The sequence below is a fragment of the Stomoxys calcitrans genome, chromosome 3 (genome assembly GCF_963082655.1).
Source record: "Stomoxys calcitrans chromosome 3, idStoCalc2.1, whole genome shotgun sequence".
Classification (NCBI taxonomy): Eukaryota; Metazoa; Arthropoda; class Insecta; order Diptera; family Muscidae; genus Stomoxys; species Stomoxys calcitrans.
In genome coordinates this window covers 59,584,028-59,609,411 of record NC_081554.1, presented here as the reverse complement: position 1 = coordinate 59,609,411, position 25,384 = coordinate 59,584,028, and the positions used below count along the sequence as shown (strand labels likewise).

General features: G+C 39.0%; 1 protein-coding gene across 14 annotated transcripts in view; it reads left to right on the top strand.

Annotated features, from left to right (window-relative positions):
- Positions 1-25,384, top strand: part of LOC106081447 (sodium/hydrogen exchanger 3) — a 275,612-nt gene that overhangs the window by 169,423 nt on the left and 80,805 nt on the right. For 11 of the 14 annotated variants that reach the window (XM_059364876.1, XM_013243386.2, XM_013243389.2 and 8 more), the window contains exons 9-15: positions 4,052-4,344; positions 4,411-4,536; positions 4,606-4,793; positions 9,805-9,943; positions 22,315-22,371; positions 24,413-24,496; positions 24,596-24,668. In XM_059364876.1, coding sequence (XP_059220859.1) covers positions 4,052-4,344; positions 4,411-4,536; positions 4,606-4,793; positions 9,805-9,943; positions 22,315-22,371; positions 24,413-24,496; positions 24,596-24,668 — 960 coding nt within the window. The remainder of the gene's footprint in view (positions 1-4,051; positions 4,345-4,410; positions 4,537-4,605; positions 4,794-9,804; positions 9,944-22,314; positions 22,372-24,412; positions 24,497-24,595; positions 24,669-25,384) is intronic. The other 3 variants (XM_013243387.2, XM_059364879.1, XM_013243394.2) reach the window with 1 other exon arrangement.

Sequence of the window (25,384 nt, the reverse complement as noted above, 5' to 3'; positions counted from 1 at the left end):
TCGATATGACAAGGCGAGTTTTTGGGGCCTTCAAATAACCAATGGCCGCCACCCGTTCCCACGGCGATCGTTCCTTTGAATCGGAACGAGCTTGCTCACCTACAAGAGCTTGAGCTTGAGGATCGCCACAACAGACCGATCTGAACTATATTGAACGCGAATGTGGAGAATCCTAACACCTCCCACTGTGTCAAATTTCAGCGAAATTGAGTAATAACCGTGCTTTTATTGTTCCAAGAACTTTTTTTGGGAGATCGGTACATATGACAGCTATATCCAAATATAGCCCGATCTTGGCCATACTCAGTACGAAATTCGAGGGGCCTAACGCCACGTATTGTGCCTAATTCCAGCAAAAACGGTTAATAAGTCCACCTTTAATGGACCCAAAACCTTAAATCTGGAGATCGGTATATATGTCAACTATGTCCAAATCTGAACCGATTTGAGCCGTATTGAATTGGAATGTCGAGGAGCCTAACACAACTCGCTAAACAAAATTTCTGCGAAATTTGACTATAAATGCGACTTTTATGGGGCCAATACCCTGAATTGAGAGATCGGTCTATATGACAGCTATATTTAAATCTCGACCCATCCGGGCCTAGTTGCAAAGCAGATGCTCAACCGTCTCTTATCCCTCCTGCGGAAATCATCATCGTCCCCCACCAACAAACCAGGGTCAAGCTTCCTCAGCTCCAGGACAATCCACGTCCTTGTTCTGTAGAGCATTGGCCACAGGGCCTTGGCAACCCTGCTGTCCACAACTCCCTGCCCACGCCGTGTCTGCACATTCGTCATTGTAGGCAGAGGGGGTTCACTAACGGCGTTGCACTCTCCCAGTCCATCCACGATCCAAACCTGGGCAGCTCGTGAGCAGCTTTGTTCCCCGCCACCTCTTGATGGCCCCGAACATAGCACAAATTAACAGCAGTCTCCCCAAACATATGTGATGCTCCTTGCATTTACCTCGATTTCGAAAGGCCTGCAGCCAGGTCTTTCAGTACTGCCTGACTGTCCACATAAATTTTAACAGTCTAAGAGGGATCACATCTAGGGCCCTGAGGATCACAAAAACCTCAACCTGTGAGACGCTGCACCCATCCCGAAGTCTATGTGACTCGATAATTCCTAGTAATTCGACAAAATCTCTGCCCCGGTCCCCCATCCAGCTTGGACCAAGGGTGAAGTAAGGATGGTACGTCCTCAGCCCGAAGCGGGAGCTTACCACTCACCCTCCATATCGGACGAACCACAGCAGTGTACAACCAGTGAACCACAGCAGTGTACCCCAAGTGCGTCCCAATTTTCCGGCGCAAGCAGTGGTACTCGCAGACGAGCGTGATGGGATTCGTGATATGGACCCCGCTAACCCCAGAATCAGCGAGCTAAATCTGGAATCAACGAACAAAAGCGGAATTTGTGGCTGGAACACTTCGTGCAATGTAACTTAGGCACCGGTGTAGGCAAACTGTGGCTACTGTTCAAATCACTCTCGAGCCGCGGTAGACGGGATGACAGGACCTCAGTCACTTTTAGCGAAATATCCGTGACTGATCCGAAGAGATGCGCCAGATTGTTCAACCGTCAATTTATTGTGCATTCCGAGAGTGACAGGGCAAGGAGAAGAGCCGTTCGCCATATTCGTGGTCTCCGAGCCGATGAACAGCCATCACAATTTATCGTGGGCGAAGTTACGAATGTCATCCGTGGCGCCAAATCATCTAAGGCGTTGGGCCCTGACGGAATCTCTACATTGATGTTGAAGAATCTGGATTCATCTACAGTTGAGTACCTTACTACTGTCCTCAACCTGTCTTTGGATACTCTTATAGCTCCCGATGTCTGGAAAATGGGCAGAGTGATCCCGCTACTGAAGCCTAGAAAGGACTCGAGTTTGGGGGAGTCGTACAGACCGATCTCCCTTCTCTCACCAGTGGCAAAGACGCTTGAGGCATTACTCCTCCCGAGCTTCGTGCAGAATTTCCATTCGCCGAGCATCAACATGGACAACAACAGCACAGCACAACAACAGCTTTGCATGCCCTCACCGCACACATTTGCCGTGGCTTCAATCAGCCCAGGCCATGTGATAGGACGGTCCTCGCTGTACTGGACCTATCGAAGGCATTCGACACGGTCAGCCATGCCAAATTGTTTGAGGACATCGCCAACACGTCCCTCCAGCCAGGCCTGAAACGCTGGGTCGCGAATTATCTGTGTGGTCTCCAGTTATATGTGGAATTTAGGGATAAGAAGTCGAAGTACTGTTGAGTGAAACAGGGAGTTCCATGCCATCACCGCACACATTTGCCGTGGCTTCAATTAGCCCAGGCCATGTGATAGGACGGTCCTCGTGGCATTGGACCTATCGAAGGCATTCGACACGGTCAGTTATGCCAAATTATTTGAGGACATCGCCAACACGTCCCTCCAGCCAGGCCTGAAACGCTGGGTCGCAAATTATCTGCGTGGTCGCCAGTCATTTGTGAATTTAGGGATGAGAAGTCGAAACACCGTAGAGTGAAACAGGGAGTTCCCCAAGGTGGGGTGATATCTCCGGCACTGTTTAACCTCTACCTATCCTCCATTCCATCCCCTCCAGACGGCATAGAGATCGCATCACCGATTGTTGACATCTGCGATGGGTTCACTACAAATACGCGTGAGGTGAATACTGAGCTGACTTTGATGGTCGATGGAGAAATGATTCCAACCATCAAGCGTTCCAAAATAATTGGCGTCACATTTGCTAGCTCTTACACATTCTCCCCACATGCCACAGCAATCTGCGATAAAGTCAAAAGTAGAAACAAGGTCCTCAAGTCACTTGCTGGCAGAACTTGGGGTGCAGACAAAGAAACCTTGTTGACCACGTACAAAGCAATTGACCGGTCTGTGGTAAGTTATGCAGCGCCAGTGTGGAATAATATTCATATGTGTTAGAATGCCGCCCTCCGAACTGCGACGGGTTGTCTCCTCAGTTCTCATGTGGACCACCTTTATCAGGAGACCTTTTGGGCTGTGATCGCCGAGTCCATCCAAATCATCATCTTGTGGATAGATATCCACCGCCCAGAAGCCTTAAGGGAGATCTACATGATCTGAAGCGTGAGTTTCAGCGTTTCAAGAGAGAACCTCTAGATCAAGCGGCATATCAAGCAGGTCTAGACAACATTCATGCAGACACGGTAGCAGTAAATGGCTACCGGGTAAATGTAGTCCTTGGAGAACGACCGCCTCCCATTGCACCTGAAGAAATTGACCTTCCCCAGCAAACCAGAGTAGTTCTGGCTCAATTACGTTCTGGCAGATATAGCCGCCTCAATTCCTACAGAGCTAGAATTGATGCCGACGTGCAAGATGTATGTCCCGATTGCAACCAGGGACTGCACGATACATGTCACCTGTTTAACTGCCCGGCCAGACCCACTCGACTCAGACCCAGATCCCTGTGGATGCACCCCATCTTAGTCGCAGAGTTCCTGAGTCTTGACACTCAACAGAATCAAGTGGACGAAAGATGGAACACAATAAACTGCTACTACAACAACAACAACAACCGATTGCTATAAGATTCACCAATAATGTCGGGAGTCAAGAGAAAAATTCTTCCTGTCAAATTTCGATAGAATCGGTTAACAAATGACCACATTATTGCAATATTAGTCCAAATCTGACTAAACATATGTATGGAAACTATATCCAAATCTGTACCGATTTTTCCAATTTCAATATGCTTTGTCTCTGTGACAAAAAAAATGTATGTACCAAATGTGAAAATAATCGGATGAAAATTGCGACCTTTAGTTTGTACACAAATTAACATCGACCGACGGACAGACATAGAAACGGATAGGCAGACGAATCAGAAAGCGATTCTGGGACGTTCGGCACACTTATCAATGGGTCTATCTCTCTTTCTTCTGGGTGTTATAATACCCTGTACCAGAGTGGTGGTGTAGGGCATAAAAATTATTCGATTCTTTACAATCCCCTCGCGACTTTGGTATCGATACTTAATTTTTGTTTTCTTTTTTTCCCTTTTCAGGTGTCATTATACTTTCGGCTCTGGCAAATCGTTTCCGTTTACATAAATTGTCACGTGTCGATCAGTTTGTTATGTCCTATGGTGGTTTACGTGGTGCCGTTGCATTTGCTCTTGTCTTATTAATCGATGAACGTCTAGTGCCTCAAAAGAATATGTTTGTAACCACTACCATTGCTGTGATTTACTTTACCGTGTTCTTGCAAGGCATCACAATAAAACCATTGGTGAAAATTCTAAATGTGAAACGAGCCAACAAGCGTAAGCCCACCATGAATGAGCGCATACATGAAAGGGTAAACATTGATTGAATGTCAAAATATTGGATTTGGTTTTTGTAAGCATTTTTGTTTCATTTCTAGTTTATGGATCATCTAATGGCTGGCATTGAGGATATTGTTGGAAAAACCGGAAACTACAATGTGCGTGATAAATTCAAACGTTTCGACAATCGTTTCATTCGTCCTCTATTGCTGAGAGATCCTAAGGTGGGTAGTTGAGGCTCTTTAATGCATTGGTAGGCAAATTGTTGATTTTTTCTTTTGTCTCTTCTTCAGGGCGCCGAACCCAAAATCATTGAAACCTATTCCAAATTAACCATGCGTGATGCCATTGAAGTTATGCGTCGAAATCCTTCGACAATTGGTCAAATAACCGGCACCGAATCAATGAGTGCCTTATTTAGAAATTACACCAACAACTGCATTGGTGGAAGGTGGGCACCACCAACTATTTATACAACCTGGTAAACGAATTTTAGACATCAGCAAAATTTTACCTCCCCCCCCCTCCTCTTTTCTCTAATATAACAACAACAAATTTTCCGTAATGTTCTAACATTTTCTTTTTGTTTTTCGTAACTTTGGGCAAGCTGTAAAAAAAATGAAGTGTTGTAGAAATGTTGCCATGCCGTCACTCCTTAAAAATCAAAAAAAAAAAAAAAAGAAGAGCAGCATTTTGTGCATGTTTTGTGGACACTTGTGCACTCGCTGGACTAGTTGTATTTGATTATTTTTTCTTTTCCTTAAAAACTAAACATTTTGTATTTTGTGTAACTTTTTTTTCTAGCTCAGCAACTAATGATTAAAGCAAGGAACAAATCCCAATAACTTTTTAAGTATTTTACAAAAAAAAAAAAAACAAAAAAAAAAATCTATGTAGGGAAGCATGTCTTCTGAATATCTGTAATGTATGCTAACTATATACAAATCTCTACTATGTTTCCTTTACATACTCACTAACAAAAAGAGTCCCATTTTCTCTAAACTAAATGAAGAAAAGTGCCCTTAAACTTTATAAAAAAAAAAACTAAATTTTTGAAAATGCTAAAAAAAAATCTACTCCCACAGTGTAGATTATTCTTCAATGTTGTTGTGTTGCTATCAAATAGCCAAACTATTAGGAGTATAAAAAAGTTTGTGTGCAACATTTGTTATATATGTAGTCACTAGCTGAGCCCGGTCTGATTCGCTGCTCCTTCATTTTGAGCATGCGAAAAGTATGTTTCTTACACTTACTCTCAAAGTTTTGGAAACATTTTCTAAAGATTTTTTCTTCAAAATTCTTTATTATATGGATTTTTTGTATATATTTCTATTTTTATTTATGTCAAAGATAGGCACTTAAACTACCTCAAACATCAATTGGTAAGGCCCGCCTAAGTGTTGGTTAATCAAAAAAAAAAAAAAAAATGCCGCAAACAACCGCCGTTAATTTCCTACATGTTATTTTTCTTTATTCAAAGGATAACAAAGATAAATGCTATATGATCAATTTCGACCAATCTGCCCTCTCTTTGTTCGTGATGGCGACTTCATACAGTTGATCCCATAGTAAACAGCCAACAGATGGCGCTATATTAAATGTTGGTTCTACTCACTTGAAGTGGCTTAACGCCTAAGCCGATCAATGGCTTAGGTGTATGTCCATAGTGGCAAAAAAGTGTTGCTCAGAAGCAAGCCGTTCAGACTTGTCTGGGAAAAAAGGCCTCTTATCGATGAGCTAAAATTTGAATCGGACAAAACTGATTGATATGTGAAATATATCCCTGCATTTCCTGTGGTGGCCACCCTGACGCCAAGGTTTACATCTCCGCCTTTAACGCTGAATGTCATTGTTTTGGGGCTATGGCGGCCTATATTTATATTTGTCCTCAAACTAAATTAATCACAGTGATCGACTGTTGTGGTGTGAGGTTGCCCACTACCAATATGAGCAGAATAAATATATCAGATTCACATTCCACAACCTCATACCATTCATTTGAAACCCATATTGTCATGGCAGGTGTAGGAGGGTTGTGAGCCACACCCTTCTGCCACTTGAACACAAATTTGAATAACGCGCTCCACTCCAAATATCCATCACTTGTTCCCCCATTGTTTTAATGGGTCAATTAATCTATTGGAGGCGATTTTAGGAGGTAAAGCTCCACCTAGAAAATAGTGCCATATAGCTATGACCTCCATAAAAGTCATATTCGGCAATTACAGAGTCACAAGCTGTGAAAAAATTTGTCAACGCCGATTATGTGAAAAATCCGCAATTACTTTTTGGGCAACCCAATAGTATAGCCATTCCACCACTTCCTTAATTGGAAGGATCTCTGCTTGATACACACTGCAATGGTCGGGTAACCTCTTCAATATGACCAGTTCTAGATCTTTAGAGTACACCCCAAAGCCCACCTGGTCGTTTAGTTTGGAACCATCCGTATAGAAGTCTATGTAACTTCTGTTACCAGGGATATCGTACTTCCAATCGGTTCTATCAGGAATAGTGGTACGGTACTTTTTATCAAACAGCAGCTCAGTTAGGGTGTAATCCACACTCCCTGGAACTTCGGACATTGTCTCAAGGATAAGACAGTGTCCGTAGCCGCCACATGACCAAAGAAAAAGTCCCCTTATCCTCATGGCAGTGGTCGAAGCAATTTGTCTAGCCACAATGTCCAGAGGCATTAGATGTAGCACTAAATTCAGTGCATCAGATGGTGTCGTCCTCAGTGCGGTTGTGATGCACAAACAAGCCATCCTTTTGATCCGGATGACACAATATAGCATTATAGGTCTGACAACTGCAGTATATACCCAATCCATGACGCGCGGTCTAAAATTAAAACTAATTGAAAATTTCAATCATATTTTTAATTGGATCAGTTAAAAGATTGATTGAAAATATCAATTATTTTTTAATTGAAAATCATTTCAATTACTTTTTCAAAAACGGTGCTTGAAATAATCATTTTCGTGATTGAAGCAATTTCAATTAAAAAATTAATTGGGTCAATTAATTTTGTGATTGAAACCGATTCTTTTGGCTACAACTGTTATCGAAACCCCACAAACTTATTTATATAAGTGATAGCATATATGTTTAATTTTATGTTTAATGTTGGAAAATCTAGTTTTTTGTTTTTTAACTAAAAAATCTACAGATGTTGTCTCCAAACTAAAGAACTTAAACTTTATGTATGTCAATGACTAAACTCTCCATAAAATCATTCACAATCTTTATAATTAGATTCAATTTACTGCACTGACTTTCTGAAATTCGTTTACTTTCTACCTAGATTGTAGTTATATATAATTTATTTTTTATTATTCTTTTTTTTAATAGAAAATAAGTTTAATGTTTGTAAATAAGCATATGCAAGAGGGATTCAATATGTCTTTGAATTTTTTAAACTTTTACCAACATTATCAATGTTGGTGGGATGATGTCAGTCCTTAGTTGGTCTGTAATATGCATATCATAGCTATACACAAAGCATATTTTTTGCCTTGTTCTAAAAATACTTAAAATTTGAAATTTTCTTTTTGAAGATATATTGAATAGTCTCTTGGAACATTTGAACAGCAATATGGCTCAAAATTGTTATTAACCACTACTGGCTATATTAAAACAAAATTAACAACTCGCTTAGATATTGAAATGTTAAAGAGGCAACTTTAAATTTTAATTTTAAGCAAAAGTATTTGAGATTTAACCAAATCATAAAAACATTTTTCTTCGATTTAAAATTTGGAAACCCGGTACTGATCAGTAAGACGGACTATTCACAACATAGAGTATTTCAAGAACTGAACTCTTCATTTAAAAATACAACATTACTCAGTAATCAGTTGTCTCATACCCCGTCCCGGTTTGGGTGTACCACCATTTTAGCCCTTAAAAGACTTCTTTGTTGGAGATTCTTCATACATTCTGACAATGTTGCCAATATGGCCAACGCAACCATTATATTTTGATACGTGTAACTATATTATCATCGTCATACAGCTCGTGGATTATATGACATCTATATTCTTCATAAACGCAAACCCAAGTCGATATATTTTACGAAGAATTTTTCCCTTAAACACTCCAAGTACTACCTTGTCTACTTTCACAAGTACCCATGCCTCAGAACCATACTCAAGGACAACACTCACCCGGTAGCTATTTTAGGTTTTGGAGCCATAAAAGGCGCATTTATTCCGATGACGCCGAAATTTGGGACAGTGAGTTATGTTAAGCTATTCGACATTTTCCTGCAACTTGGCCCATATCGGCCCGGATTTGGATATAGCTGCCATATAGATCGATCTCTCGATTTAAGGTTTTGGGCCCATAAAAGGCGCATTTATTGTCTGATTTCGACGACAGTGAGTTCGTTTAAGCCCCTTAAACATACTTCTGCAATTTTGTTCAGATCGGTCCAGATTTGGATATAGCTGCCATATTGACCGATATCTCGATTTAAGGTCTTGGGACTATTAAAGGAGCATTTATTGTCCGATTCCGCCGAAATTTGGGACAGTGAGTTATGTTAAGCCCCTCGACATACTTCTGCAATATGCCACAGATCGGTCCAGATTGGGGTATAGCTGCCATATAGACCAATCTCTCGATTTAAGGTCTTTGGCAATGAGTTATGTTAAGCCCCTCGACATACTTCTGCAATATGCCACAGATCGGTCCAGATTTGGGTATAGCTGCCATATATACCAATCTCTCGATTTAAGGTCTTGGAACCATTAAAGGCGCAGTGCCTAACACAACAGTGAGTTGTGTTAGGCCCTTTGTCAGCCCTCTTCAATTTGGCCCAGATCGGTTAAGATGTGGATATAGCTGCCATATTGACCGATCTCTCGATTTAAAGTTTTGGGCCCATTAAAGACGCATTTATTGTCCGATTTCGCCCAAATTTGGGACAGTGAGTTGTGATAGGCCCTTCAACAGCCCTCTTCAATTTGGCTACGATCGGTCCAGATTTGGAAATAGCTGCCATTAGACCGATCTCTTGATTTAAGGTTTTTGAGCCATAAAAGGCGCATTTATTGACCGTTTTCGCCGAAATTTGGGAGAGTGAGTAATGTAAGGCTCTTCGAAATTTTTCTGCAAGTTTAGCTTAAATGGGCCCGGCCGAACTTAACGCCTTTTTACTGATTACGGGCTATTTAGTAGCTGAACGCTCAAAACACTAATAGTGAATGAAACTGAGTCCATATTTGCACTTGTTTTGATTTCATGTTTTTAACTACTGGCAACGCAACTATAGTTGCGCGTCCACCGATTTTCGATTCCTTATAAATGTCATTGCGGTCGACCGACTTGCATCCTACAGCAGAGGGTATAACATTACTTTCATCATTATTATGTCTTAAAGTTGTAGATTTAATAAATTTAAAGTTGCCTTTTCAACAAAAAAATTTTGTTTTTACGTTTTAATTACAACTCATATATATTAAAATTTTTTTTTTATTTTTCCCTAGTCCTAGTCTAACCAATTTGGATAACACTTGCTCGCGCAACTTGGATATGCATGAATTGGATTATAATCCATCCAAAAAGGATTTGACCGATGCCAAGATTCATCATTTGCTAGCCGAAGAATTGAAACCTTATAGAAGGGTATGTATGGTTGGGAATGGCTACGAATGGATAGTCCACATTTTTCTATATCCTATTTAGATCTTAAGAATGCACGACATGAAAGAGTCGTCTTTTTTTTTTTTCTTTTTAAGATATACATATATAAATTTTTGAAATGCATAGTATTGTGTTTTTATGACTTTGCCATATACATGCAGTTGAAATATTTTTTAGTTTTTCTTTTAGCCATTTCCAAAAAAAAAAAAAAACAAAGAAAAAAACCGAATATGTTTACCACCAACTATTGTATTAAGTAAGGATGCTAATGGTTTTCTTCTAAGTGAGAACTCATTGAATTCCTTAACACTTTAGTTTAAACACCATCCTTTAATATACTCAACAACAACAAAGCCACTTACCACTCTCACTACTTTTCACTTGATATTTCTTTTGATTTTTGTTTTTTGATTTCAAGTCATTATCGTATGTAGGAAACACTGAACACACTCTCACAGATATTCTCCTTTTCTTTTGGCCCTAAGTTTAGTTTTAAGTTTTATTTATTTTTTTAATATACATAGATTTTAATTTGCTGAATTTATTATTATTATATGAAAAAAATGTTTTTAATCATTTTTCTTTTTTCTCTTTACTCCTTGAAAACCGCTAAAAAAACGTCCCGCCAAAAACCAAAAATCCCGTACAAAAAATACAAAATCATCATGTCTCCTTTGTTTCTATAATCCCTGATATGCAAAAAAAAAAAAAAAAAAAAAAAAAAAAAAAAAAAAAAAACTCATATAAACTTTGCTTTATATGTTTAATTTTTTGTAACAAAATTTTACATTTGCTAAAACCAAAATCCATCCAATTTAAAACGGTATTCAAAAATCGCCAAATTTTTGAATTATGAAATATTTAAAAATCACATCCAGGCCTCAATACAAATGGTACGAATTAATGGAAAATTTGTTAAGCCTCAATTGGTTGTATTTGTTCTTCTTCTTCTAAATCTACAATAAGTTTTATTTTACTTGAGTTTGTTGTTACTATTTACCATGTTTTTCTTTTTTGGGTTCTTTTTTTTTCTTATATAATTTTCGAAAGTTTGTTTTTTGATGTTAAGCGCACAATTTTCTTCTGTGTGTTTTTCTTGTAATCTCTATATAACCAACCAACCAATCTCTACCCACTTCTACTACTATTTACTGTTTTTTAACAATTGATGTCTGATTTCTTGTCTGCGAATGCAATACTAAGAAAAATATTACTATTAACCACCATGTTAACCGTTCTTCTCAATATTTTTTATAAATGTTTTCAAGCTATCCTTCTTAAAGGTGTTAAATGTCTATATATGAAAGATTTAAGGGACTTTTTTTTGGTTCTTTTTTTTTTTGAAGTATAAACTGTTGTAGGTAAAAAGCCTTATAGAAAAAATCCTCTATCCATCGTGACCTCGAGTGCTATTTTTTTTAGACAACAGGTTTTAGTGGAATTTTGCAGATTAAAGTGTCCTTAGAAGTGCAATTTTTTTTTACAAAAGACTCCAAAATACCCCAATCGGAATTTTTGGTAAATTTGCTGTGGAGGCTCTAAATATTGCTAGGTGCAAAAAATTTTTTTGCATGTGTTTAGGGGACATATTGTGTAAAAAAACATGAGCCCATATGGAGGATTTGGGCTTTGAAACTTTAGAACTCGAGGAGATTTTCACATTTTTTAATAAATAATAATAATTGCATTAAAATGTCACTGTCAAAGCATCTACAGTATGTCTTCTTTACAAGCAAAACAAAAAAAAAAAATAAGGTAATAACAAAATGTTGATCAAGAAATGCAAATAATACACTTTTTCACCTCCAAACTCTATAACTTTTAACTAAATTATCAGATGTGGACACTTTTCGCCGCAAAATCGTTGTAAATGTTGTCACCTATATAGGTTAGTTTAGATTAGGTTTAAGTGGCAGTCTGCCATCAGATTAATCAGCCTTGCTTCTACTTCCCACCGTTGAACCATCCAGATCGCTTAAAAAAAAAATCCGCTAAAACAGATAGGTTCTCAAAGAAATGAGAACCTAAAGCGTAACTGCTTCTGACTGCTAGTGCGGGACACACACACAGAAGGTGTTACTTAGTCTCTTCTTCTTCGATGTCCTCTCAGCTTCTACAAAGTCGTTGCTGGCAACCTTCAGTCTGTTAGCATGTTTTCCGATTAGATAGTGGCCTGTCATGACGGACACAATGACTGAGACGTTTGTTGTAGCAAATGACAGCAAAGCGATAGACCTCTAGATTAGGCCACATAGTTTTGGAATGCTCACAGCCCCCTCTTTGTGACCATCTATCATTCATTGTTCTTCGGGTCTGGTCCTGAAAACTTGGCTTACATGTCGCTAGAGGCATACGCACAGATTTCAGTATCCCTGGAATGTGTAGGGTAGTTCCTAGTCTCGCAAGCTCGTCTGCTTTACAATTCCCTGGGATATCTCTGTGGCCCGGCACCCAGTACAGGTGAATTTTGAACTGTTCAGCCATATCGTTGAGAGATCTGCGACAATCGAGGGCGGTTTTTGTGTTCGGAAATACGTTATCCAAGGGTTTAATGGATTTAATGCAAGGATCTTCGCTTGATACACACTGCAGTTATCGGGTAACCTTTTCCATATGACCAGTTCTAGATGTTTGGAGTACACCCAAGGTCCACCTGGTTTAGTTTGGAACCATCCGTATAGAAGTTTATGTAACTTCTGCTACCAGGGATATCGTAGTTCCAATCTGTTCTATAAGGCATAGTGGTAAAGTACTTTTTATCAAATAGCGACTCAGGTAGGATGAAATCCATACTGCCTGGAACATCGGATATTTTATCAAGGATTACACAGTATCTGTAGGCACCACATGACCAGTGAGAAAGCTAACTTAACCTCACGGCGGTGGTCGCTGCCATTTGTCTAGCCACAATGACCAGAGGCATAAGATGTAGCATAAAATTCAGTGCGTCATATGGTGTCATCCTCCGGTGGCTGTGATGCACAAACAAGCCATCCTTTGGATCCGGCTAAGTGTTGAGCAGTAGGTGGACTTTTGAAGAGCCATCCACCAGATCACAACACTATATAGCATTATAGGTCTGACAACTGCAGTATAAACCCAATGCATGATACGCGGTTTAAACCCACAACTTTTGCCAACGGCTCTCTTGCAGGTGTATAGGGCAAGTGCTGCCTTTCTTGCCTTTTGCAAAATGTTGGTATTTTGCGCTTTCTGTAAATGGAACACTATCTCCTCCCAAGGAGAAAGGTGCCTCTATAGGCAACTTGTATCTCCTGCTGATAAGAACTACATCTGTCTTGCACGGATTTATACCTAGACTACTTTCGGTAGCCCACTTTGCTGTTGCACGTAGATCTTCCTCAGTCTAAACCATCCCAAATTTCAAAAGGGTTATCTCTATCCGTTCTCAAATTGGATATTTTTTACTAGTTTCTGTCAATGTCCTCCCACTGTGCGGCTTCGAACGCACGGGTTCAAATCCCGGCGTGAACATCAGAAAAATTTTCAGCTGTGGTTATTCCCTTACTAATGCCAGCTACATTTGTGCGGTATCATGGCATGTTGGAACATCTAAAGTGGAACTCCTTATGTGACAAAAATTCACTTTATAGGGGGCACCTCCGATTTCGTTGAAATTTGGTATACAGACGTGGTTTGAACCCAGTGTCATGAATCTGAAGTCTGTTTTTGGGGCAAAGGCTCCTGGACCCCCCCTAGTGGCCAAAAACCTCCTCTTGGTGAGTGGTACCCTAACCTAAGCAAGCAAATGAATGGTTTTAGTGAGTAGATTATGAATAAGCATAAACCTGTCTAAAAATTGGACCCGGGAAGGACCTATAGGGTCTTGAAAATTTTGAACCCTAGGCAATTTGGATACGATGGAGTAGATTACGATAGATGTGCGAGCCTTATTCTGACGACTTAGCTTACGTGTCGCAGAGGCATATCCACAGATTCTAGTTCCTCTACAATGTTCTGGGACACATCTTTGCCCCGGTACCCAGAAGAAGAACCATGGCTAAGGTTCTGCTCGGTTTGTAACTGGTGCTTGGGATGGTTGCATCTTCCATCATGCTCTGGCTTGTAGACTGTACGGCGGTTGCACAGTTGTTGCGATTACCATGTGCTGCGTGGAGGAGGCCACCGTAGCGCAGAGGTTAGCATGTCCGCCTATGACGCTGAACGCCTGGGTTCGAATCCTGACGAGAACACCAGAAAAAAAATTTCTGAGGTGGTTATCCCCTCCAAGTACTGGCGACATTTGTGAGGAACTATGCCATGTTAAAACTTCTCCCCAAAGAGGTGTCGCACTGTGGCACGCCGTTCAGACAAGGCTATAAAAAAGAGGCCCCTTATCATTGACCTTAAAATTTTAATCGGACAGCACTCAGTGATATGTGAGAAGTTTGCCCCAGTTTCTTAGTGTAATGGATTGGTTTTCTTGTAACACCATTCCGTGCAGTAAGGACTTACCTCGCATGGTCTTGAAGTTAGTGATGCCTACTTGGAGTGACCGGCGTTATGGTGGGTTTTTGTTTGTTGTCCGGCTATACTCGCTTGGTAATAGGAGACTTTAATGCGCATCACGAGTTTTGCCATTCTCTCACCTGAGAGACATGGTTTGGCAGAGCCGATTGGTGGCTCCACAACTTGCCAAAAAGTGCTTGTCAATGTTCTCATTCGAGTTATGGGTGATTGCAATAGTTAGGCAGACATTTCCATTGCGTCACATAGTCTCGTAAAAAACACCAACTGGCAACTCATTATATCATTGAGATCAGATAATCTCCTTATATATATCTCCATTGACCGACCACCAGACTTCATAGCCTCTGAAAGCCGGACATTTGTCAAGCAGAAGGAAGCCAACTGGTATGGCTTCAAAGAATATATCAATTTCCGCTTCGGTCAGCTACCACCCTCCATTAAAACGTAGCTCGCTTTTTACCAGCCGTTAAAATGGTGTGGGCCAATTTCCTGGCCTAAGCAGCGAAACCGAGCTTGATGGGAATCGTTGGTCCGTTGCTGCAGACTCTAGAATCAGGGAACTAAACATGAAATTCAATAGGTTTGACAACGAATATGGCTAGTGCACTTAAATCTCTGTATCTGAAGCGCCCGTTATACTCTTACAACATAGTTTGCCAATATTCTCGAACTTCGGTAGAAGTATGACAGGACCTTAGTTACTCTTGACGACTTAATATCTACTAAAGGAATTTATGCATTAGGTTTTTTTTAAAGGCAAAAAGCTGAAGTTTATTGGGATGTGTATTATATACGGCTATAACCTATTACGGGTGCTGACTGAGGTGAATCCGTCTGATACGCAGACTTTTACTTGTAAGGGCTAAGGATCCGAATCTGCTATGCAGAAGGGCCGAAAGGGTTTTAGAGATGGCACACGACTTGGTTAGTCCTAGGGTCCCAATGTTAACCCAGTGAAGACTGAAATCTGCCTGTTCACGAGGAAGATGAAGGTGGGTCCATATAATCCACCACGTTTCCTGAAGACAAAACTATTTCGATATCTGACAAGACTTAGGAGTGATTTTGGACAGAAAACTGAATCGGAAGTGTCACATTCAGCAGGGTACAGGCGTGCCATAGGCTCGAAATGGGACCAAGGATAATCTACTGGGTCTACAGGAACATAATTAGACTAATAATTACTTACGCCTCAGTAGTTTGGTGGACTGGTATGGAGAAAAAGTGCCACGACAGGTCGAGTACGAGGCACTGATTCCAGCTCAATCAAGTTGGAGAATTCTTCGATATGGATATTAAGTAGAACCTACGAAACGAATTACCCACTTGCAGATGTAAAGGGTGATTTTTTTGAGGTTAGGATTTTCATGCATTAGTATTTGACAGATCACGTGGGATTTCAGACATGGTGTCAAAGAGAAAGATGCTCAGTATGCTTTGACATTTCATCATGAATAGACTTACTAACGAGCAACGCTTGCAAATCATTGAATTTTATTACCAAAATCAGTGTTCGGTTCGAAATGTGTTCATTCACCGTAACGTTGCGTCCAACAGCATCTTTGAAAAAATACGGTCTAATGATTCCACCAGCGTACAAACCACACCAAACAGTGCATTTTTCGGGATGCATGGGCAGTTCTTGAACGGCTTCTGGTTGCTCTTCACTCCAAATGCGGCAATTTTGCTTATTTACGTAGCCATTCAACCAGAAATGAGCCTCATCGCTGAACAAAATTTGTCAAAATTTGAACACATTTCGAACCGAACACTGATTTTGGTAATAAAATTCAATGATTTGCAAGCGTTGCTCGTTAGTAAGTCTATTCATGATGAAATGTCAAAGCATACTGAGCATCTTTCTCTTTGACACCATGTCTGAAATCCCACGTGATCTGTCAAATACTAATGCATGAAAATCCTAACCTCAAAAAAATCACCCTTTATATGAAGAATTGGTATTTTCGGCCCATCCAAAGTGGTGGATCACCACCAACGTTATCTAATCTAGACATATATACATGGAAAAAGATTACTAAGCACCAACAAACGTTTTATTGAAGTCATTTAGAGTTATTAGAAAACGTAGATTTTAGGTTGTACTTAAGGTCAAGGAACGGAGGAGATACATTTTAACATTAAGGGACCTTATAAATGATAAATAGTTTTATATTCATAAGCACATAGAAGTTGCTGAAAAATTAATTCGAATTCCCAGAAAAACAGTAAAATTTATGCTACAAGTTCGCAATATGCTGTAAGGATAATGATTAAGTCTAACATAACTTTTATTGAGTTTTAAAAAACGTTTTATTTACCTGCTTATTTGTATTCTTACGTTTTCATGTTGTTTTGTTGTATTTTTAAAATGTTGTTTGTTCAGGGTTTCTTTCGTATATTGGCTATTTTTATGTCTTTAATGTTTTTTTTTTTTCATTTTATTAGCATGTTTATTGTTATTAATTTTTAATTTCAAAAGCACATGTAGTTGAAATTTTTAATTTTACGCACCGTTACATATATTAAAAAAGAAAACTTGGCTTTTTTGGGCAACATTAATGAAAAAATCTTAAGAGAAGCTTTCTTTCACAGTTAGATGAAAACATTTTAAATTTTATTTTGTTTTAATTTTTGTTTGTTATTTATTTAAGTTATCACAAACCGTGGTCAAATAAAATGAAAGGATTTTAACAAATAAATAGGCGTTGGATACCCACCACCTCGGGTATATATGTAAACCACCTTTCGTTAAAATCCGATGAAAAATGCATAACTTATGCCCCATTGTGGCTACATCGAAATATTTTCCGATTTGGACCAAATACTAATAAGTACAAGGCAGTTCAATTGTGTATAACAGAATATTGATCTTTTTAGTAGCTATATCCAAAAATAAACCGATCTGAGCCATATGAGACACGGGTGTCGAAAAGCCTAACATATGTAAATATGTCAAATTTCAGTAAAATCGGATTTTAAAAGCGCCTTTTATGTGGTCAATGCTTAAAATCGAGATATCGGTCTATATGACAGCTATATCCAAATCTGGACCGTTTTGGGCCAAGTTACAGAAAAATGTTGAAGAGCCTAACACAACACACTGTCCCAAATTTCGGCGAAATCGGACAATAAATGCGCCTTTTATGGCCCCAAAACCTTAAATTGAGAGATCGGTCGATATGGTACCTAAATTCAAATCTGGACCGATCTGATCCAAATTGAAAAAAAATGTCGAAGGGCCTAACACAACTCACTGTCCCAAGTTTCAGCGAATTCGGATAATAGGTTTGGCTTTTATGGGCCTAAGACCCTAAATCGGCGGATCGGTCTATATGGCAGCTATATCCAAATCTGGACCGATCTGGTCCAAGTTGATGAAGGATGTCGAAATGCCTGTCACAACTCACTGTCCCGAATTTCAGTGAATTCGGACAATAAATGCACCTTTTATGGGCCCAAGACCTTTAATCGAGAGATGCGTCTATATGGCAGCTATATCCTAATCTGAACCGATCTGGCCCAAATTGCCGAAGGATGTCGAAGCGTCCAACACAACTCACTGTCCCAAATTTCAGCTAAATCTGATAATAAATGTATCTTATGGGCCAAATTTGAACCGATCTGGGCCAAATTAAGGAAAGATGTCGAAGGACCTAACGCAACTCACTGTCCCAAATTTCACCAAAATCGGATAATAAATGTGGCCTAAGACCCTATATCGGCGGATCGGGGGCTTATGGACAAAAAAAAAATCTGTGCAAAATTTCAGCTCAATATCTCTACTTTTAAAGATTGTAGCGTGATCTCAACAGACAGACGGACAAACGGCCGGACATGGCTAGATCGTCTTTGATTTTTACGCTGATCAAGAATATATATACTTTATAGGGTCGGAAATGGATATTTCGATGTGTTTCAAACGGATTTAGACCATACTTGGGACAGTTGTTGGGAGTCATACCAGAATACTTAATGAAAAATTTCAGCCAATTTGGATAAGAATTGCGCCCTCTAGAAGCTCAAGAAGTCAAGACCCAAGATCGGCTTATATGGCAGCTATATCAGGTTATCAACAGATTTAGACCATACCTGGCATAGTTGTCGGAAGTGATACCAAAACACCAAGTGCAAAATTTCAACAAAATCAGACAAAAATTGCGGCTTATAAGCGCTCAAGAAGTCAAAACGGGAGATCGGTTTATATGGGAGCTATACAGGTTATAGACCAATTTGGACCGTAATTGGCGCAGTTGTTGGAAGTCATAGCAGAATACCACATTCAAAATTTCAGCTAAAGCGGAGACAAATTGCGGCTTCCGGGGGCTCAAGAAGTCAAAACGGGATATCGGTTTATATGGGAGCTATAACTTGATATAGCCGATTTGAACCGTACTTAACTGAACTGATGAAAATTGAGGCTTCCAGGGGCTCAAGAAGTCATATCGGGAGATCGGCTTATATGGGAGCTATATCAGGTTCTTGGCCGATTTGAACCATGCCTGGCACTGTTATTGGGAGTCATAACAGAACACTATGTGCAAAATTTCAGCTAAATCGGACAAAAACTGCGGCTTGTAAGGGCTCAAGAAGTCAAATCGGGAGATCGGTTTATATGGGAGCTATGTCCAAATCTAAAACAATATGGCCCATTTGCAATCTCCAACGACCCACATCAATGTTTGGTATCTATGCAAAATTTCAAATTAACGCGTTCGACCGCTGTCGTGATTTCGACAGACGAACGGATGGACGGTCGGACGGACGGACATGACTAGATCGACTTAGAACGTCGAGACGATAAAGAATACTTTATGGGGTCTTAGATGAATATATCCCAAAAAGCTTTGTACAACCGAGCAGATAAAGAACATGGAGAAAGTTGGGAACCACAACTTTGAGATAGTCAGTAACTTTATCTACCTCGGCATCGCCGTAACACTTTACAAGACACTGATACTACCCGTGCTGTTATATGGTTCTGAAGCATGGGTACTTGTGAAAGCAGATGAGGCAGTGCTTGGAGTATTTGAGAGAAAGATTCTTCGTAAAATATATGGACCAGTTTGCGTTAACGGAGAATATAGGCGACGTATGAACCACGAGCTGTATGAGCTTTATGACGACGATAGCATAGTTACACGCATCAAAATAAAACGGCTGCGTTGGCTAGCAAAGAAGTCTTTTGACGGCAAACACGGTGGTACACGCAAACCGGGAAGACCAAAAGCCCGATGGAAAGATCAAGTTGTGGGAGACACTTCGAAACTTGGTGTTAGAGATTTTAGAATGAGCGCAGAAGATCGAGGCGCTTGGAACCCTATTCTACGTTCGGCTAGTGGAAGAAATATTCTGTCATAGCCAATTAAAGAAGAAAAAGAGATGAATATATCGAGGTGTTACAAACGGAATGACTATATTAGTATACCCCCATCCTGTGGTGGTGGGTATAAAAAAAATTGGAATTACGAATATATAAAATTTGATTAAAATCGAACAAGGGAATCGTGGGACAGGCGTTAATGGGTTAAGATTTCTTGGTGTGTTCCTTAACGCTTTCGTTTTTCCCTTATACCAAATGAATTTAAAGATGGATCATCTTCTTTGTCGTTCACAAGGTCGTGTAATTTCGTTGTCAAATAAGATATAAGGGAAAGGCAACTGTTTTCATTGAATATTATCTCGAATTGTCACATTTCCACCTGGCGGGTTTAAAAGGCCTCCTTCCTGCTCTTTTCAGGAAAGTCTTATATCAGACAGTAGTTATCAGTTAACAATAAAAAATATGGCAACTTCAACAAGTTATCAATCGAGGAATATTGTGGCCGAACCGCAAAATCGTTGGCTTATGATACGTTACCCAGAGAGCACTCTATATGTTTGACTAAGTTTGGTTTAAACTTTGGCTGGGTGATGCTCTTTGAATATCACATCGTTGTATGCATGAATTGGCACTTCTAACAGAGTCTTATGTTGATTAATGGGACTTACTTCACTGTTGAAAGGTCTACTTATAACAACGTTTTAAATTGCCTTTCAAATTTAAAGGGATAATGCCCCACTCTTTCAAAATTAACTAACAGAGAATGTGACCTTTAAAAAAATATATTACCATACCTTTTAAGTTTTATTTTTAATTTAGTTTTTATTTGAAATTTTTTAATCCAACATATCTTTTTTTTTCAATATTTTTTTTTATTAAAAATTTTTTTTTAGTATTTTAGTATTTATCTTCGTTTATTTGTTTTAGCTACTAGAGCCGGTCATTTAAATAAATCCTTCTTTCTTGTGTAAGTCGAGCTCAAATGGCCACGAGAATATGTGTTAGCAAGCAGAGATTGTTTTTATGAATTGAAGTAAAGAAATTGCCACCTATCAGACAATCGGGCATGAATATCAGAACCAATGGCAGACGCGTTTCTGGGCTGGTGACCCTCATCAGTGCCTAGTGTATCATATCCGTTCTAGGCACTGATGAGGGTCACCAGCCCAGAAACGCGTCTGCCAATGGTTCTGATATCCATGCCCAATTGTACAACCATTGGCAGACGCGTTTCTGGGCTGGTGACCCTCATCAGTGCCTAGTGTATCATATCCGTTCTAGGCACTGATGAGGATCACCAGCCCAGAAACGCGTCTGCCAATGGTTGTTATATCAGACAATCGGGCATGGATATAACAACCATTGGCAGACGCGTTTCTGGGCTGGTGACCCATATCCGTGGCTAGTCTATCATATCTGTCCTAGGCAAGGATAAGGGTCACCAGGCCAGAAACGCGTCTGCCAATGGTTGTTATATCCATGCCCGATTGTCTGATATAACAACCATTGGCAGACGCGTTTCTGGGCTGGTGATCCTCATCAGTGCCTAGAACGCGTCGGCCAATGGTTTTTATATCCATGCCCGATTGTCTGATATAACAACCATTGACAGACGCGTTTCTGGGCTGGTGGCCCTCATCAGTGCCTAGTGTATCATATCCGTGCTAGGCACTGATGAGGATCACCAGCCCAGAAACGCGTCTGCCAATGGTTGTTATATCAGACAATCGGGCATGGATATACCAACCATTGGCAGACGCGTTTCTGGGCTGGTGACCCTTATCCGTGGCTAGTGTATCATATCTGTCCTAGGCACGGATAAGGGTCACCAGCCCAGGGACGCGTCTGCCAATGGTTGTTATATCCATGCCCGATTGTCTGATATAACAACCATTGGCAGACGCGTTTCTGGGCTGTTGATCCTCATCAGTGCTTAGAACGGATATGATTCACTAGGCACTGATGAGGGTCACCAGCCCAGAAACGCGTCTGCCAATGGTTGTTATATCCGACAATCGGGCATGGATATCAGAACCATTGGCAGACGCGTTTCTGGGCTGGTGACCCTCATCAGTGCCTAGGACGGATATGATACGCTAGGCAATGATCACCAGCCCAGAAACGCGTCTGCCAATGGTTCTGATATCCATGCCCCACTGTCTGATAGCTGGCAATTTCTTCAATTCACATAAACAATCTATTCTTGCTAACGCACATTCTCGTGGTCATTTAAGCTCGACTAACGCAAGAAAGAAGGATTTTTAATATATTTAATTTTTTTATACTTTTTTTTAAATTTTTTTATTTTTTAATTTCAAAATCTCTAATGTAAATATATATTTGTATTATTATGAATGTTGTTTATTTTTTTTTAATTTTTGTTCTTAATTGGTTCTTTTTCTTAGTCGTTCTATGGTTCATTACACTTTTCGTTATTTCATTTGCTAAACAACAACAGCAAGAAAAAATGAAAAAAAAAACAATTCCAATAAATTTTTTGTTGCAAGCATATTTAGTAAAATTAAGTTTTTAATTTTTACAGCACCGTCGTCTTAGTTATAGCCGTCACGCAGTAGATGACAGAGATTTGTCCACTCAGGTGAGTATTTTTGTAAAACAACAGAAAAAAGGTCCTTGCACAAAGCCAAACACTCACACACACACTTACACATAAAAAAATAAGAAATTTGCAATGCAAACACTGTGTGTGCTGAAAACTATTTTTTTTTTCTTATAAAAAAAAAATTGCACAATTTTTTCATGAATTTTGTGACCCCTGTACTTTGATCTGATTTTGTATGCCAGATTCGTAATCTACCTCTGAATAGCTTTCATTTAAACCCCACATTGACATGAAAGTCCAACATGTCTGTTTGGGCGAGTTTTAAGGTTGGGGCGGCCCAATGGTTACTTGGACCCAAATTCTAATATCATATTCGTATTTTACTCTCCAATACCTTTCATTTGATATCCGTATTGTCCCGATCGGTTCACTTTTGATTTTGGGTGATGTTTTTGGCATAAGGGGGAGGGTCCGACCCCCGTCCGATGTCAAAACATTATATAGCCTTTATTTCCTTCCAGACCAACCTACACAAACTGTCAAAATTTCAATGTAATCGGTTCGGCCGTTTATGAGTCTATACGGAACAAACAAATAAACACAAATAGATTTTTATATAAAGGGTAATTTTTTAAGAGCTATAGGAAAGTTTTTGAAAAAAAAAACAACACATAAAATGCAGAAAAATTCATGAAATCTTTATTTGAATCGATAGTATGTTCCATATTATTAAATGTTTGAAGATTATTTCATGCAAATGTAGACCGTGACTGCGCTTCAAATTATTCTAATTTTGGCATACTCTTACCAACATTTCGGCTGGTATCTCATGAATAAATGCTTCAGTGTTATCTTTCCAAAGCGACAATTGAAGCGGGCTTATCTGTATAGACATGAGCTTTAACATAGCCCCACAAAAAATAGTCTAAAGGTGTTAAATCGCACGATCTAGACAATTGACCCGTTCCAAACGTAAAATAAAATGTTCACCAAACTCGCCTCTCAATGAGTCCATTGTTTCGCATGCTGTGTGGCATATGGCACCGTCTTGTTCGAACCACATGCCATGCAAGTCAAGCATTTGCATTTTGGCCAAAAACAAATTTGGATATCATCTCGCGATAGCGCTCACCATTCAGAGTTACGTTAGGATTCGCATCATCTTTGAAGAAGTACGGTCCAATGATGTCACCAGCCCATAAAGCGCACCAAACTGTGACTTTTTCTATTTTATATGCATTGGTAGCTCTTGCAATGCTTCTGGCTGATCTTCACTCAAAAATCGACAATTTTGCCTTTTTACATAGCCATTGAGCCAAAAATGAGGTCGATTAAACTGACCATAAAATGAAAGAAGACCGCAATGAACCTTCTCAACAGAGTACGCATTTTGATAATAAAAACCAGTAAGGAATGGCAAAAGTCGGCCGGTGCCGACTGTATAATACCCTACACCTACCCTATAAGTACAATGTGGGACCTATATCCAATTCTGAACCAATTTTGATGGACCTTGGCGAGCAAATAAGTTCAAGCAGTGAAAACTACGGTTGACAAATGACAACATTATGACAAATTACCTAAAATCTGTTGGGTTCATTTGTAAGACGATTCATGGTTAAATTATAGACCAAGCTGAAGATGTTTGACAGTGATACAAAACACGAAACGTGCGTGAGCTGTTTAAATCAGGGTTATCAAAAAGATAAAAGCTAAAAAATCACCCTTTCTAAAATTTTGGAAAATTTTTTGATTTTTTGGGTAACGTTTTTTGTAAACGTTTCTCCGTATTTCCCAGGATTTTTGTACGCATTTTATTTTTACATGATTTGCTTTTTGTATTTAATTTGGCACACACAATAATATTCAACTTAATTTTGGACCAAATGAAATTTGAAAACTAAGACTGACCCTCCTTCTGCAATTCATTGTAAAGGAAAAGGAATTGGAAAACTCTCTTAAAATTGGAAGGATAACTTAATGAGTATAATATGTGTGGTGTGTTGTTGTGAAAACAAACAAGAATCTAATTTTTTAGGATTTTTTATTCATATTTCGTATTAACTCTTCTTTTAAGGTTAACTACAAAATGCAAATGAATTTCCGTCGCATGTTCAATGATCGTAAACATCACAAACGCAGTAAACGCGGTGCTAATAAGGTACGTGTGGGGAGTTCAAAATCGATCCCCATCAATTTCTTTCTTTTCAATCTGAATTTTTTTTTATATTTTTTCCGCTCTCTTCAACTTTCATTTCAGGATGGCGTTAAACAAAATCATGTATCATTCCACGATTTCCAACAGAATGGAACAACGAAACAATTCTCGCACGGTACGAGTAAGAATGAAACAAAATTACGCAAAAAACTAATCAGAAAACATTCTCACAATTCACTTAACAAATATCGTAGATTAGAAATAGGTAAATGGCTATGAAACAAATTAATTTTCTCTAAAAAAAAAATAACTTTAAAACAAAAAGAAATTATCGACAATAAGATATTAAACACAAGAAAACCCAAAGATAAAAGCAAGACGACATTATAAATCCTTATAGAAATTTAAATAACTCTCAATTTTTAAATATTTTTTATAAAAAAAAGTTCGAATTAACAGAATCTTAAATAATTGTTAGTAGCTAGGATGTTTTACAAGTTTAGTCATAGTGATTATTTTTTTTTTAATTTTGTAGAAAAGCCCATAAATTGTGTTGAAATTCTTGTGGACATTGTTTTAGTCCAAATGTTTTTGTTATAATTTCAGGCATTTAATACCGCTACAACGTACTTAGCTTAGGTCTGATCTTCTAAGATGTCTTAAAAGACCCCCACAAGGGCAACTAAAATTTCTACCCAAGTTCTTGGTTTGATTAATTATTTGATTAATTGACCGAATACTCATCATCCTCATCACTAAAAAAACATAAAATTATGAAGCATAACACTATTTGGTGTATTCGTCGAGATTTTTGTCTACTCTTCTTTAGATACCTTTTTTTACCGTATTTTCCGTTCTTTGGTCAATTTTAAAAAAATTTACAACACAAAT